Below are 14,758 nucleotides of genomic sequence, written 5' to 3'. Positions count from 1 at the left end.
TTTTAAAACATGTATTTTTAAAGTAATTTTACACATATCTATATAATATTCCTTAATTAAAAGCCCCTCTCATCATCCTCTTTTATCTTCTTCTCCACACAGAGCTGTAGGTTACAGGCAAGAGGAAGTCATATTTCTTAGTAGTGTGGCCACTTGTACATTATCCCCACCCAAGGAAATAATCCCTATGGATGCTTACACAGCAAACCCCGATTAAAAGCAATAGGGCACATACACACTTGTGCACAGATGCGTGCACGTAGCACACACACACAAACAATACAATAAACCATCAAAAATGTTACATAAGAGTAGGAGAGGAGTTGGGAAGAAGGTACATTTTGAAGAGAAAAAATAGTTTAAAACTTCAAATAATAATTTAACAGCCTCTCTTGTGCACTGTTTTGTTTTAGGTCGGTGCTCCATGTTGTCAGAGTTGAGCATCATTACATTTGATGGGAACAGTGCAGCACTATCTAGCATGGCTTCTTACATTTTAGTAAGAATCCCCGGGGAAATTGTAGTTGTTCACATTGACAAATGTTCCATGAATCAGGTAGGTTGTAATCCATCTAATTGTCACTTCTTCCTAAATCTGTAGCTCATGTACATTGTGACATCTGGGATTCCCAGTATTGTTCTCTGAATATTGAAGCCAAGGAGTTTTTCATGTAAAAGTATGATAATAGATTTATAATATAACTCTGATGATTTTGAAGGACAATTAATATATTTACTTTAAATTTTTTTCTTTACATTTCATTCCCTCAGAATGGACATGCCCTTAAAAGACCAGTGAGTATTTGCAAATAATTTAGTAAGTTAATTTTGCTTATCACTACAATTCTTTAGCATCATAAAGTTTTTATTTGTTTCTAAATGAAGGCTTCTTTTGGACGAATCTCAGGACTTTGCTTTAAGCAGCTAAATGTGACAACATCTATACATAAAATACTTATCAACAGAGTGGTAAGAAAGGTAAGAAAATACAATAAAAATCTCACATAGAATTAAAATAGGAAATCATGCAAAACAATCATTTCCATAGAGTAAGGGATTCCGTACTTATTGTTCATATGGATAAATTCTCCTTTCATGGAAAATTAGAAGATGTGTTTCATAGTTTGATATTTTTCCCTACATTTATATGATGTCATTTCTAATATTTATCCTCCACAAGACTATAGCAGGGCCACGTTAAATCTGCCAACACTCTCAGATGACATGTGCGTCACCAAGTCTCTTCTTCCAGAGTTCATGTTTCAAGTCAGATGAAGAGAAAGGATGTAAAGGGGATGGACAACTGCAGGAACCAGTAGTAGCAAAGAACCTGCCATGGAAGAACACAAGAGAAGGGCAGGCTAACTGGCTGGTTTGGAAATATTGACACCCCCACTAAAGCAGAAAGATACCATACTTATATCTATTGCAATAACCAAAACGTGTGCCACAACACTGTAAAATGCTCGAAAGGAATTGAGTGGCTTTATAGGAAGATTTCTAATCCAAAGGAATCTGTTTAACCCTGTGAAGCTGAGTTCTTGGTCGGATATATCATTCAGATCTGAATGAGTCATTCAAAAGAATAAGAGAAAATGTACATAGTTTTTGCTTCACAAGAACCGCATATTAGCTTGCTTTCTAGACACGATCTAGACTCGATCACCACAGTTCCATAGATTCTGGGATGTACTTAGTATTAATGTAAAATAAGATAGGGTTTAACTAAGTAAAACCTAAAATATGCAAATATGACAATTTTTACATGATGGAATTTGCATAGTTTAATTTTTATTGACATTGATAGAATATATAATAAATAACTTCATATAGTCAGTGCTATTATTACAAGCATTTGAATGGAAATGATGACTTTTTTTGCCCCATTTGAGCTTATTTGTGGCCAATTACTGGTCATTTGTTCAACAAATAACCAGTTATAAAAATTATTCTTAGAGTGGATAAAGGAGTTATAACACTGATTCTGATCTCAATTAACATCCAGTTATGTAGGTTGTGTATGCATGTCTAGTGGTTGTAAAGTAGGAGGTATAGGGATACAATTATGAGTAGTATACAGAGAAAGGCAGAAGGGAAATGACACAGAGAGGGCCCAACAGGCTGTGTGGAGAAGGTGACTCCTGAAGTCTTAAAGAGTGGGAGTAGAGGAGGCCACAGGAGCAGGATACAAAGATGAGGAACCAGGAGATTAGTGAGCTGAAACGTTACCAAAACTGCTGTCACTTACAGCTCACATCACTATAATAACCTGAAACCACTGTTTTTAAAAGTATCTTCTTGGCCTGCCTACATTAATATTATCAAGTACACATGCTGAAGATTAAGTCCAGAATATATACAAAACAAGGAAGTAGAATCACTGATATTCTTAACCTTTAAGTTTGATGGATGATTCTCTTAGACATCACTACTCTTCCATCTTGATTTTGAAGAAAAGGAATCTCTAGCTTAAATTAGTATATAATTGAATCAGCATAAAATTGAAGAGATCAGAGGAAAGCAAACCTAGGAAATGAAATTACTTTCCAATAAAAATAAAATACAAAGAGATAATACTGACTATATCAAGCAGAGTAAAGGGTCAACTACAGAGACTGGAAGCTATCAGAAAGTATGGGATGACAGAGAAGTAAAATTTTACATACTAAAACACCTGACATTATATAAAAGCCTGATTTTAACTTCTGTAATTTTAAGAAATATTCTCCTAAGGGCTATACATATGTTATTCTAGGTAGACGTGGATTCTATTGTTGTGCCTTTGCCGTTTTCAAGTCATGAGCTGTTCATAGAAGATTCTGGAACAATGTATGTGATTACTACTCCTGCTGGCTTAATCATAAAGTGGGCTCACCTTACAGGAATCATAGACATTCACTTCGGCCCCCAGTTTAACTTGTCATCTTATACAGAAGGGCTTTGTGGTGAGCACTGATTTTGAAATTTCTCCTTTTTTAAATGCCTTTTCCTTCTTACACTAAATAGTTTTGGACCCAAATAGACCACTTCCCAGACTGAGATGTGATTTTCATTTTTAATTCTACATGTGAGTACTTTGGAAAGCAAGGACTTTCAACAAAGGCTAATGAAATGAGAAATAGTATTTCAAGTTAGATATTCTATTTAAATGTATATTTGTTGTGGATCTTACTATGCTATGTACTTATATTAATTCACGTTTACTGAAAGTTCATAAATTTTTAGCTATATTTTAATTCACTTAGTTATAACTTGCATTAAATAATTGGTCCCAGGGTTATCTTTTTCTTTTCTTTTGTTTTTCTTTTCTTTCTTTTCTTTTTCTTTTTCTTTTCCTTTTTTTTTTTTTTTTTTTTTTTTTTTTTGGTTTTTCGAGACAGGGTTTCTCTGTATAGCCCTGGCTGTCCTGGGACTCACTTTGTATACCAGGCTGGCTTCGAACTCAGAAATCCGCCTGCCTCTGCCTCCCAAGTGCTGGGATTAAAGGCGTGTGCCACCACCACCTGGCAAGGGTTATCTTAATTCATGTGATAAAAATAAGATACACAAAGGCTAGAGGCGTTTTATATATTTGTTTATTTCTTGCATTTTTATGTCTCAAATCTTGATAAAACATATGCCAACTTGGAATAGTTCACTAAATATTGATGCCAGTTTTATTATGAATTGTAAAGTTCATGTTTGCCATTATCCAGAGGCTTGCTATTGTAATATTTAACACTCACATAAGGAATTTTAAGTCAAACTAGACATATCTGCAGACATATAACCATAATTTGAAAATAGGTCTGTTGCCTCTTTGAAAATTCAACATAATGACCCTTCATAGTAATGCAATATAAATACATTACATTTTTTGAGCTTCATACACATTATTATTTTGCTAAGTATGACTTACATTTTCCTTGACTGTTGAGAATATGTTAAATGTAGCACAAACTTCTATGGTGACATAATGTTATCATTCTAGAAACAGTTATTTTTGAGTATTACAAACAACTAAATGGTTATTGAGTAATAAAGTCAACTTTGCGAATTTATAATTATTTGTAAATTTACCTCTTATATGAGGATTGGTTTCTATTTGATTTTCATATTTTGTTCTTGTGAAGCTAGGCATTTGACTAAGTAGATTCTAAGTAATCTGTATAGGGAAGAGACTAGGGTTACCTTTGTGTTTGTCATAGACAAGTTTATAATTGCATTGACTCTGCAGTGGGAGATATCTGTTACTTAAAGTGCTGTCTGTGTTTTGTCAGGACTGCTAGTCTGAGTGCCAGCTAAGGAAACTACTGATAAAGAGTGAGGTCCAAAAATGAGAAGATTCTAGAAGGGACTCTATTGTTGAAGAAGAAGGTCATCAATTTCATATTATTGTGAACAGTGGCCAGAGTAAAAATATTTTTGAAGTGTATTTGAAACTAAAAGAATATTTTTAGCACTATCTCTGACTACGAAAGCTTATACATAAAGAAAGAACAGGGGAGGGATTGGGGTGTAAAGTAAATAAATAAATTAATCACTGGAAAAAAAGAAAGAAAGAACCCGAGACTTCTTTGATGTATGGTGTTATCTACAGAAGCCAGAAACCTTTATTCATAATGATAGTCTTGATTTGGATTTATAATTTGAAGCTTAAAGAATATGTTTAATTCACACATTTTGTGGCATAAAGTCCTCAGAATTAAAAAAAAATGACAGGTTAATGTGGGGTGGGGTTTGGGTGAAGTTTAATCAGGGCTTTTGGGGTATTTCTCTATACTCTGATTGGGTTTGTACTCCACTGATGATGAGTAAACTAATGAGTCTGACCTTCCTCAAATAATCTTAAGGCTATAGCCTGCCAATAAGTCAGAATACCTGGAAGAAAGATTATCTCTAACCACCAATCCTGGTTCAAATACTGACAGTGATATTGTAATATTGACTATATCTTTGCTCCTCAAGTGACTGCCATCAGCTCTTACTGTTCATGTCTGTATTACCAATTGGGATTATGCCAACCAAAACTCTCTTAGTTTCTTCTTCCATTGCTGTTATAAAGTATCCAAACAAAAGCAATTTAAGGGAAAATATTTGTTCTGATTCACAGTTGAAGATTATAGCACACCACGGCGGGGAAATCAAGATGGTGGATGGAAGCTTGAAGCATTTGGCTACACTATAGTCACAATTAGGAAGCAGAATGTGGTGAATGCTCATGTCCATCTTTGCTCTTTCTAGTTAGTCTAGGACCCAAGAACATGGAGCAGTGCCTTTAAATTTATTGTGGCTATTCCCACATCAGTAAAGCTAGGCCATCTATTTCCTCACAGACGTGCACGAAAGCTAGACAATTTCTGAAAGATGTGTTCATACGTTGTTTCCTACATAATTCTACATCATGTTAAGTGAACAGTTAACACTAACCACCATAATGATCTATTTCTGGAGTTATGTCATGAGCTAGATAACAGAACATTAATTGAAAGGAAAAATTTAGTGTGTTTAGATGAGGTTTTCCTTGGAGTATGGAAGATTGGAATTCATTCATCAAATATTTGCTGTTCTAGGAAGTATATGATTTATTTTAACTTAAAGTTTGAAACAGAATCTTCATAGACAAGATTTTCTTCATATTCATTTAACAATATAATTTAATAAAAACAATCATAAATTTAAAAGTTTTTATCAATGCTAAAGTCAAAAGATACACAAATTCAGCTGTTTGTAATCTCATTCAAATCAATTATTCATCCTTTTAAAAGAAAATATTAAGCCTATTTAGTTTCATTGCCTGTATTTGGTGATAGTGAAAATTTTTTCCATCTAAAAGCCACATGTCCTTTCAAGGGATTTGCAATGACAATCCAGACGATGACCTCAGGATGCAGAATGGCACCATCATTACCAACATGGAAGACATAGAGTTATTTATTGGGAGCTGGGAAATTGAGAAATCATTTGAAGTGACAATGAGAAGACCTGTGAGGAACTGTACTGAATATGACTGCAGTCATTGCATTGAGTTATTGAACAGAGAAGGTTTCATTCCATGCCATGACAAAGTAAGTTAAAGGCATCTAGTAACAACAGCAATTGTGTTAGATTTATGAGAGAAGAAAGATATCAATGGTATCACATTAGATTTATGAGAGAAGAAAGATATCAATAGGCAGTATTCATGCCATGCTGTTTTTCTATTCTCCTGTTTTTCTGTCAGTGTGTTAGAAACTTGGTGACTCTTATTCTTTATGAACTTATAGGAACAAGAAAGATGATTATTGTTTTTTTCTGTTGTGTTTTGTTAGTATTGTATAAATTTTTAGGGAAATGGAATTGTTTCCCACAAATAAATTCCTCTAGCAGAATGAGATCAACAGTGTTTGGTAATCAGGTGCAGAAGTTCAGACACTGAAGTTTTAATCCATTCCTATGACGCTACACTCTAGGGTGTATATTTCTGTAACATGGCCATCAGAGTGAATTTAATTGATCGTTGTGTTCCTTTGTTTCCTCAGCTTAATTGGCTTTTTTCCCTCACTCTCTTGATTTCTCAGTTCAAGTAATTAGTGAATATTTTAAGACATCTGTGTCAATAAAAAGATTTCTTTTAAAAGAAAAAGGACAAACTAGAACAGAATTTTGTAAGCCATTTAATGGAGTAAGTGACTATAGCATGTAATAGGCACAGTGCTAGAATCCTGGAATGCACAAATAAGGCCTTCCTAGACCTTCAAGAAATCTAAAAGAAGGGGAATTTGTTAACAGATATTTATAATACAAGGTAGGGAGAAACATATGAACCCAGCCTTGGAAAAGTCTTCAGGGAGATGTACATATCTGGGCTGCATAAAAACACAAGCCAGAAATAAGGAGGAGAGAGAAAGATCCAGATATAGAACATATTGTATATAAGAGAATATTTGGTGTAAAAGTCTATGCAAGGGGAATACTGAGGCAGTTTGAAGCATTAGATACAGGAGAAGGGGAGTCTAGGAAGAAGAGGGAGGAAGTTTTAGTTGGGAAAGAACTCCAAGTGCATGACTGTACTAGACAGAAAAAGAACAGATTCTGTAGTCAGGCTGGACTATGAGTTCCCAAGGGGAATACACAAAGGGCTCAAAGTTATGAACAGAAGTAGTCTTTCTGGAGGTTCGTTTACTTCAAAATTTAGATTAATTATAAACATGAAATGTTTAAGTGTTTTAAATTCATGAATTCATGAACATAAAAGTAAGACACAAATGCACTTTTTATTATTCAAATCTATTTTAAAGCCATTATCAGTTCATTTCCCTTTTCAAAGTTTATTTTGTCATGGCAAAAATATTTACTTTGAAAAACTGAGATTTAGAAGAACTTCAATGATATTAATCTGATTATTTTGACCTTTTTGAAGTGGAGTATCACTATATAGGCCTGGTTTACTTGACTTGCTATGTAGACTAGGCTGGCCTCAAACTTGCATCAATCTTTCTGCCTTTGAATCTCATGTAAAGGCTTGGTCTCCCTGATTTGTCAAATGGTTTGGGGTTAGTTCAGGGCCTTTGAGAAGGTCACAAGTGACATAATTTATTATATGGTAAAATGCATCTCTAGGTCTCACCAAGGGACTTTTGTGAAAAAATGTGGATCAACTACACGTACTTCTGGAGCTATGAATGTGATGCAATCTCTGCATATGTGGCTTTGTGCAACAAATTTGATATCTGCATTCAGTGGCGCACCCCTGACTATTGCCGTGAGTTAATTCTAGCACAATGAAAACTTCTAACCATTACAAATGATCTCCTCTCTGCAATCCTTTCTTCCTTCTATCTTTTGTCATAAAATAACTTAGTAAATATAAAGTGAGTGGAAGAAAGGAAAACAACACAGTGTGCATTGTATTGCCCAGCTTTAGACATAAGCAATCCATTTCTGTGCACCATTCTCCTGTCTGCTGTGTTACCAGGGGAATCTCCATTCCTGATTCATCATGAATATCTATCATCTCCAGCTTCATTAGACAATGTGAGATGGTCCCCCATTAAGATCATACCCATTTATACCATTTTCCACAAGCAGAGTATTCATTTTGAACAGCATAACTTTTTAAGAGCAGTGGAAATTGACAAGAGATTTCTAAAACATCATTTAGAAAATGCTCAGCACTAAAGGACTGAACCTCTATAGGAAGCATTTTTTCTTCAGTTAGATTGAATTAGATATTTAAAGAGTGTTTCTGTGTTCATCCTGTAGAGAAATACTATGTCCTTTGGTTGTATGGAACAGAAACTTTGTAATAGTTAACTCTAAATTTGTGTGAAAGTGACTTGGACTGAATATTGTGGAATATATGTATATATATATATATATATATATATTTATATATATATATATATATGATATCAATTAAATAAATGCTTTCAACTACAGTAAGTATTGAATACCACCTAGATACTTGAAGGATGCCTTTATTTGTACTTACATGATAAATGAAAAACAGTCTTTAAAGAAAGTAAAACATGTAGAATTTCTCTCTATAAAACAGCTAACCTCTTTCTCTCTCTACCAGAATTTACATAGATTACCTTGGTTATAAAAAAAAAGTTTTCCTTTATTGTCTACAGCTCTGAGTTGTCCAGAGGGAAAGGAATATCAGCCCTGTGTGAGACCATGTGAAGCAAGAACATGTCTCAACAAATGGTTCTATGGACACTCCTCATGTCTGAATTTGAGAGAAGACTGTGTGTGCAAGAATGGAACCATTCTTCACAGGCCAGATAAAACTCTATGCATCCCAGAGCAAGAATGTGGTAAGGACTAGAGTATCAAATGATTGCTCAGAGATGCAACAATTGCAAATATATGTGATATGTAATATATTTTAGTTATTAGAAATAGATGTTGAGTGAAATTAATCAAAGATGATCCAGGCATTGGAAGAAAATAAAATCATAGTTTGTTTGACTATCACTTCAATTGTAGTTAAAATTAAGATCTTTTGTGTGATGGTCTTCAATTTTTATGTGTGTGTGTGTGCGTATTAATAACTAGGAAAAACAAGGTAAATTAAGAATTAAAGTATTTGGTGGGATCAACTTAAGTTCTAATTATTTTGTGTAGAGAGATATTTTTGCCTCTGCGACTCTGAAGTTATGTATCAGTAAAATGAATAAGTTAATGTTATTTAGTCCTAGAGATTAGAACAGAGAGACAAAATGTAATTAAAAAAAACATTTTGTGCATTCAGTGCCCTGAGAAAATGAGAACACAGGAAATGGTAGACAGCATTATGATGTAGGCGAGAACAGTTAGGTACTCCTAGTTCATGGTCAAGTTAATTTTAGCATATTATCTACATGGTTGTGGCAAGTTTCAAAAACACAGAATTCTGAAAGTTGCAACACAGGACTTTGTCAGTCACATGGGTCTTAATTATGGCCAGAAAGAAGAAAAGTAATTTTGTTAATAATTAAATGGAAGGGCAAGTAGATTAGAAATATAAGGACACTTTCAGAAACAAAACTATGGCTGCTAGTGAAGACAGTAACTGGAAGGTGTACAAAACAATGACATTTTCTGTGGACTTTGGTTAAATATTAACTTTGGTTAGAGAAAAATGCAATGTATTAGCTAAAGAAAGAAAAAAAGGAATCTGGTAAACTATAGATTCATGACTTGTGGCTATATTGGTGGCTCATGTCATGGTAAAAAACAAACTATCATGACTTGGCTTGCTGCAGTGCACAGTTGTAAATGAAATAACATCGCTGGTCTTTTGAAGTGTGCACTGACAGCGAGGAGCACCCCCGCAGTGCTGGGGAGATTTGGAATGGTGGCATAGATGAATGCGCCCTCTACAAATGTCTGGAGGATGGAAACATTATTCCTATAGAGCCTGTCTGTGAAGAAGAGCCTTCCCCCATCTGTGAACGAACAGCTGAAGTGGTCATAGGCATTGTTGATAAGCTGACCTGCTGTTCTAAAAAAGTCTGTGGTATGTATGGAAACTGGAGCTGTGTAGACATCTGGTCATGATACCCAGTCTGAAAAACATGTCAGGGTAGCAATGAAGTACTTCCATAATTTTTTTCCAAAACAACTTGTATGAATACATGTTAAAAACCTTGCCAGTAAATATTAATAATCTTAGAACAAAAGTCAGGACTCTATGTCTCTGATTCATGACAATAAGAAATGCAAGAAAATTCCAGAGAATTCTTGGAGCTGGTACTTTCTATATACCTCCAAGTTTGGGGCGGGGTGAGCTTCATTGCAGAGTGAAAACACATTTGGCAGAGACAGTTGCCCACTCTGAGTTGGCAGCTTAAGACCCTAGCTGCACTCAGTACAACTATAACACTCTGCTTTTTATTTTTAGGCTGTGACATGAGTTTGTGTGACAGGACCATCCCGCCATGCACAAATAGCGAGAAGTTGATTGTTGGCTATAGTGCTTCTTCTTGTTGCCCACAGTATGAATGTGGTAAGTTAATCCAATGGGGAAAGTAAAGCTGCTATCTGTGCCTACTGTCCATGCAGGATCACTGATTCAACTCTCTTCCAGTGGGTATCTAAGGATGGACTGATCATAGAAGATTGTGATGTTGCTATCCTAAAAAAAGAAAATGCCTTTATATTAAGATTGCCACTCGAATAGAAAAAAAAATGGTATTATCTCATTTCACTTCATTTTATTGTCTCAAGCTTACAAATTTTCAAACATACTTGTGATTCTGTAGAATGTGATGCAGTGAGATGTCCCGATATTTCAACGCCAGTTTGCAGAGATGACCAGTTTGTGCTTCAAGTTCGACAGGGAGAGCCTTGCTGTTTCTACCCTTCCTGCGGTGAGTGCTCTCAAGCCATGCTTCAGTAAGAAGAGTAAGGGTGTGGGGGACATCTCTCTGCTGTGAATCTCATGGGACTTTCGGCAAGCAGCATTATGTCATATAGTAGGAATCGAGCTGAACGAGAAAGGTAGAAAGCAGAGTACATTGTAAATAACTCTCAGTAACCTTACAGCCAGACCTTACTCCATCAACAAAACTCTCAGGACCTGTCTAAACGTGACTAAAATAATGGAAGCAGGACTTTTCTTTAATGTGGCAAATATCTATGCTTTTTAAAAAGAAACTTTAGCACGGCTTTTCTAGAAGACACAACTAGAATAATGCACTGTAGTAAGACATGGAATACCATAATAAAACTTAATTTCTACACATCACCTGTGAACTATGATGGCCCCTAGAGAAGATAGGAGTATAAAGAAATCATCTAGGATGTAGCCAGGAGAAAGTATTCTGTAGGAGGAACTAGAGTAGATAATATGAGAAACTCCACTCCTCCTTCAGCCCCTCCTCCAAGTCAAGTGAGTTACCATACCAGTCCTCAGAAGACATCTTCTAGAATTCCTGTAAGCTTCCACGACTGTAAGTGGCTTGATTAAGTTTGAACAAAGATACAGGGGCAAGTACCGAAGCTCAAGAGGAGGAAGAGGTGGCACCTCTACCAGTTTCCTGTTATAGTGTGCCTCCTTTTCGCACTCAAACTACATAGACAGAAATTCCGATTAACCAGACATGAGTTTTCTCACAGGGCAGCTGGAGATGAGCCCTCTTTTTTTTTTTTTTAATATTTTTTATTACATATTTTCCTCAATTACATTTCCAATGCTATCCCAAAAGTCCCCCATACCCTCCCCCCCTCTACTCCCCTACCCACCCATTCCCACTTTTTGGCCCTGGCGTTCCCCTGTATTAACAGTCTTCGTAAGAGCTCTGTGGATGAGTCCTTTGTCAGAGTCATTCAGAATTCTTTTCAGATCAAGGAGGGATGACTGGACAAGTTCCTAGTGTACTGTTCAACCATAGGTGAGAGTAATCAACGAAAGAAAAATATTTAGAGTTAGCAAATTAATCAATGGCATTTTGCTTTCAATAAGAATAAATCATTCTGTGGGTAAGTGGTTTGTATTTCTGATAGATGAGATCTTTTGCATTGTACTTAGATAGCATAAAGCTGCACATTTAGGTAACAAAGAGCTATGCATTATTTTCCTACGTCTCCACGAGCCTATTATTCTCTATTTTGATTTGGATTATCATCTGAAGTAATTCTTAATTTGATTTTATTGTAGTGTGACTTCGGTGTTTGTTTTTTCACCTTTAGTTTGTAAGACATGCACTGAACCAACTCCACAATGTACCGATGGGGAATTCCTCACCGTTAATCTCAATACTACACATTTATGTTGTCCTCAGTACTACTGCGGTAAGCCCATTTTTAAACATTTACACTATTTCAAAACATTTAAATGTGTCTACGAAAGGTCCAAAAAATGTTAAATTTAAGAAGTCTGGTGTATATTAGTGGCACTATTAATGCAGGAGGACTTGGCAGGTGGGAAGTGGGAGGAGCATCCGCTGGGAGCTAGAAACCCCCGCACGCCTTGGAAATGACAGCTAACTAATGAGGACATGCATGTCCACAAGATTCATCCTTACCCATTTGATTTTACTTCCTAGTTTGTGAGCCAGATCTTTGCCCTCCACCATCACTTGAGTGTGCAAAAGATATGGACCTGGTGAAAGAAGATGTACCTGGACAATGTTGCCCAAACTGGCGTTGTGGTAACTCATTTTCTATCTCAACGTTTTATAATAAGGAGTTGACGCATTCTGAGTCAGGTAACCATGTTGGTTTTCTGCCCTTCTAGAATGCAACTGTGAGAATCTTGTCATGCCAACCTGTGAAGTGGTAAGGATGTGCATTCTCATAGCCTTACTGTGTTGTTCAAACCAGTATCTTCTCTCTTTATCTGCCTCATTTCTGAATTTTGCAAAGTTAATAGAATTTTTCTAGTTATGTTATATTGACATAGACTCAACTAACTATATTACATGATAGTTAACCTTTTATATTTTATTTAACAAAGTGGCCTTTCATGGTGTTCTATGTCTATAATCCCAGTACATGTGAGGCAGAGGCAGGTAGATCTCTGTGAATTTGAGGCCAGTATGTCTACATGGTGAATTCCAGGCAAATTAGGGTTACAGAGTAAGAGCTGCCAAAAAGAGGAATTCATAAAATAATATACAGTTATTTAATAGACAATTTAATCTACTAACATTATATTACTGACTGTCCTTAAGATGAAGCAGAATATTGAAAAAAAATTACTATTTTAATATTGAAAGGCATCTCAAATAATTCTTCTAGACAGTGTACGTCCAATATATGCATTACAGAAGAAAAATAGAAAGAAACATGTAACTGTCGTCTTTTTTCTTGAGTTATCTGTGACGATACAAAGAGAAATATTTGAGAATTTAATATTCTAAAACAACAGGGGTGACTGATGGTACCTATCAACAAAGTGGGACTAATAGTGCTTTATATGTCTGTTCACCAAATACCTACCTTCATCTTATGCTATTAGGCTTAGAAGAGAAGATATATCCCTGTCCCCATTTCTTAGAACAGATAATGTCTTCCAAAAAGACATTTTTACATTTTCGTTTTCTTCTTTTGCTTAAAGAGGAAAACGTGTACGTCCAGAAAGCCCATCCAGACATCCAAGACCCAAACTCTTTTGGGAAACCAATGAGGCATAGCATCACACAACACATTCCTCTTTGCACATCACTACTTTATTGTCAATGTCATTTAACTTTATACTAGCTCAGGTGATGTTATAGATGGTTAACAAAGAACGCTGAAGATATAGAATAACTTTTATAGTAATTAATTTTCTTTTTTTTTTCTCTATCCCATACCTCTACCCCTCTGCTTCTATGAAGGTGTTCCCCCACCCACCCATACACTCCTGCCTCACATTCCTCTACACTGGGGCAGCCTTCCCAGGACCTCCCCCCTCCCCTCAATTGATGCCATATAAGGCAATTCTCTGCTAAATAAGCAGCTGGAGCCATGGGTTCCTCCATGTGTACTCTTTGGCTGGTAGTTTAATCCCTGGGAGCTTTGAGAGGGTCTGGTTGGTTGACATTGTTGTTCTTCCTATGGGGTTTGATCCCCTTCAGCTTCTTCAGTTCTTCCTCTAACTCCTGCATTGCTGTCACATGCTCAGTCCAATGGATGGCTGCAAGCATCCGAATATGTATTGGCCAGACTCTGGCAGAGACTCTCAGGGGACAGCCATACCAGGTTACCATCAGCAAGCACTTCTTGGCATCAGCAATAGTGTCTGGGTTTGGGGGTTGCATATAGGATGGATCCCCAGGTAAGACAGTCTCTGGATGGCCTTTCATTCAGTCTCTGCTCCACTCTTTGGCCCTGTATTTTCTTTAAACAGAAACAATTCCGTGTTAGTATTTTTGAGAGGGGTGGGTGTGTTCATCCCTCAACCAGGGGCTGTGCCTAACCTCTGGATATCGTCTCTACAGGTTCTCTCTCCCCTTTGTTGGGTATTTCAGCTAATGCCATCCCTGTTGGGTCCTGAGAGCCTCTTGCTTTCCTGGCATCTGGACTTTCTGATAGCTGCCCATTTCCCTGCTATATATCTCCTTTCAATTTACTGACCCTCTGTACTTTTCCTCTAGCTCTTCCCAAACACAATAATGCCCGTCCTTTTTCCTTCTCCTCCTTCTTCCTCCCAGGTCCCTTCCTCCCTCTACCTCTTTTGATTACTTTGTTCCCTCTTCTAAGTATGACTGAAGCATCCACACCTTGGTCTTCTTTATTCTTGAGCTTAATATGGTATGTGAGTTGTAGGGTGGGTATTCTGAGCTTTTTGCCAAATATCCACTTATTTGTGAGTACATACCATGTG

The 14,758-nt window shown here is 36.3% G+C and overlaps 1 protein-coding gene across 2 annotated transcripts in view; it reads left to right on the top strand.

The window, feature by feature from the left end:
* The window catches only part of Otogl (otogelin like), a 142,413-nt gene that overhangs the window by 113,629 nt on the left and 14,026 nt on the right, over window positions 1–14,758 (top strand). For both annotated transcript variants that reach the window (XM_021174947.3, XM_085843441.1), the window contains exons 39-51: window positions 414–556; window positions 772–795; window positions 886–978; window positions 2,756–2,945; window positions 5,833–6,047; window positions 7,582–7,723; window positions 8,595–8,780; window positions 9,752–9,964; window positions 10,349–10,453; window positions 10,710–10,817; window positions 12,139–12,240; window positions 12,495–12,599; window positions 12,686–12,726. In XM_021174947.3, the coding sequence (XP_021030606.2) occupies window positions 414–556; window positions 772–795; window positions 886–978; window positions 2,756–2,945; window positions 5,833–6,047; window positions 7,582–7,723; window positions 8,595–8,780; window positions 9,752–9,964; window positions 10,349–10,453; window positions 10,710–10,817; window positions 12,139–12,240; window positions 12,495–12,599; window positions 12,686–12,726 (1,667 nt within the window). The remainder of the gene's footprint in view (window positions 1–413; window positions 557–771; window positions 796–885; window positions 979–2,755; window positions 2,946–5,832; window positions 6,048–7,581; window positions 7,724–8,594; window positions 8,781–9,751; window positions 9,965–10,348; window positions 10,454–10,709; window positions 10,818–12,138; window positions 12,241–12,494; window positions 12,600–12,685; window positions 12,727–14,758) is intronic.

This window comes from Mus caroli, unplaced genomic scaffold, assembly GCF_978045245.1.
Source record: "Mus caroli unplaced genomic scaffold, Mus_caroli_1 scaffold_9, whole genome shotgun sequence".
NCBI lineage: Eukaryota > Metazoa > Chordata > Mammalia > Rodentia > Muridae > Mus > Mus caroli.
The sequence above is the reverse complement of the archived record's forward strand: the minus strand, read 5'-3'. Positions and strand labels throughout refer to the sequence as shown.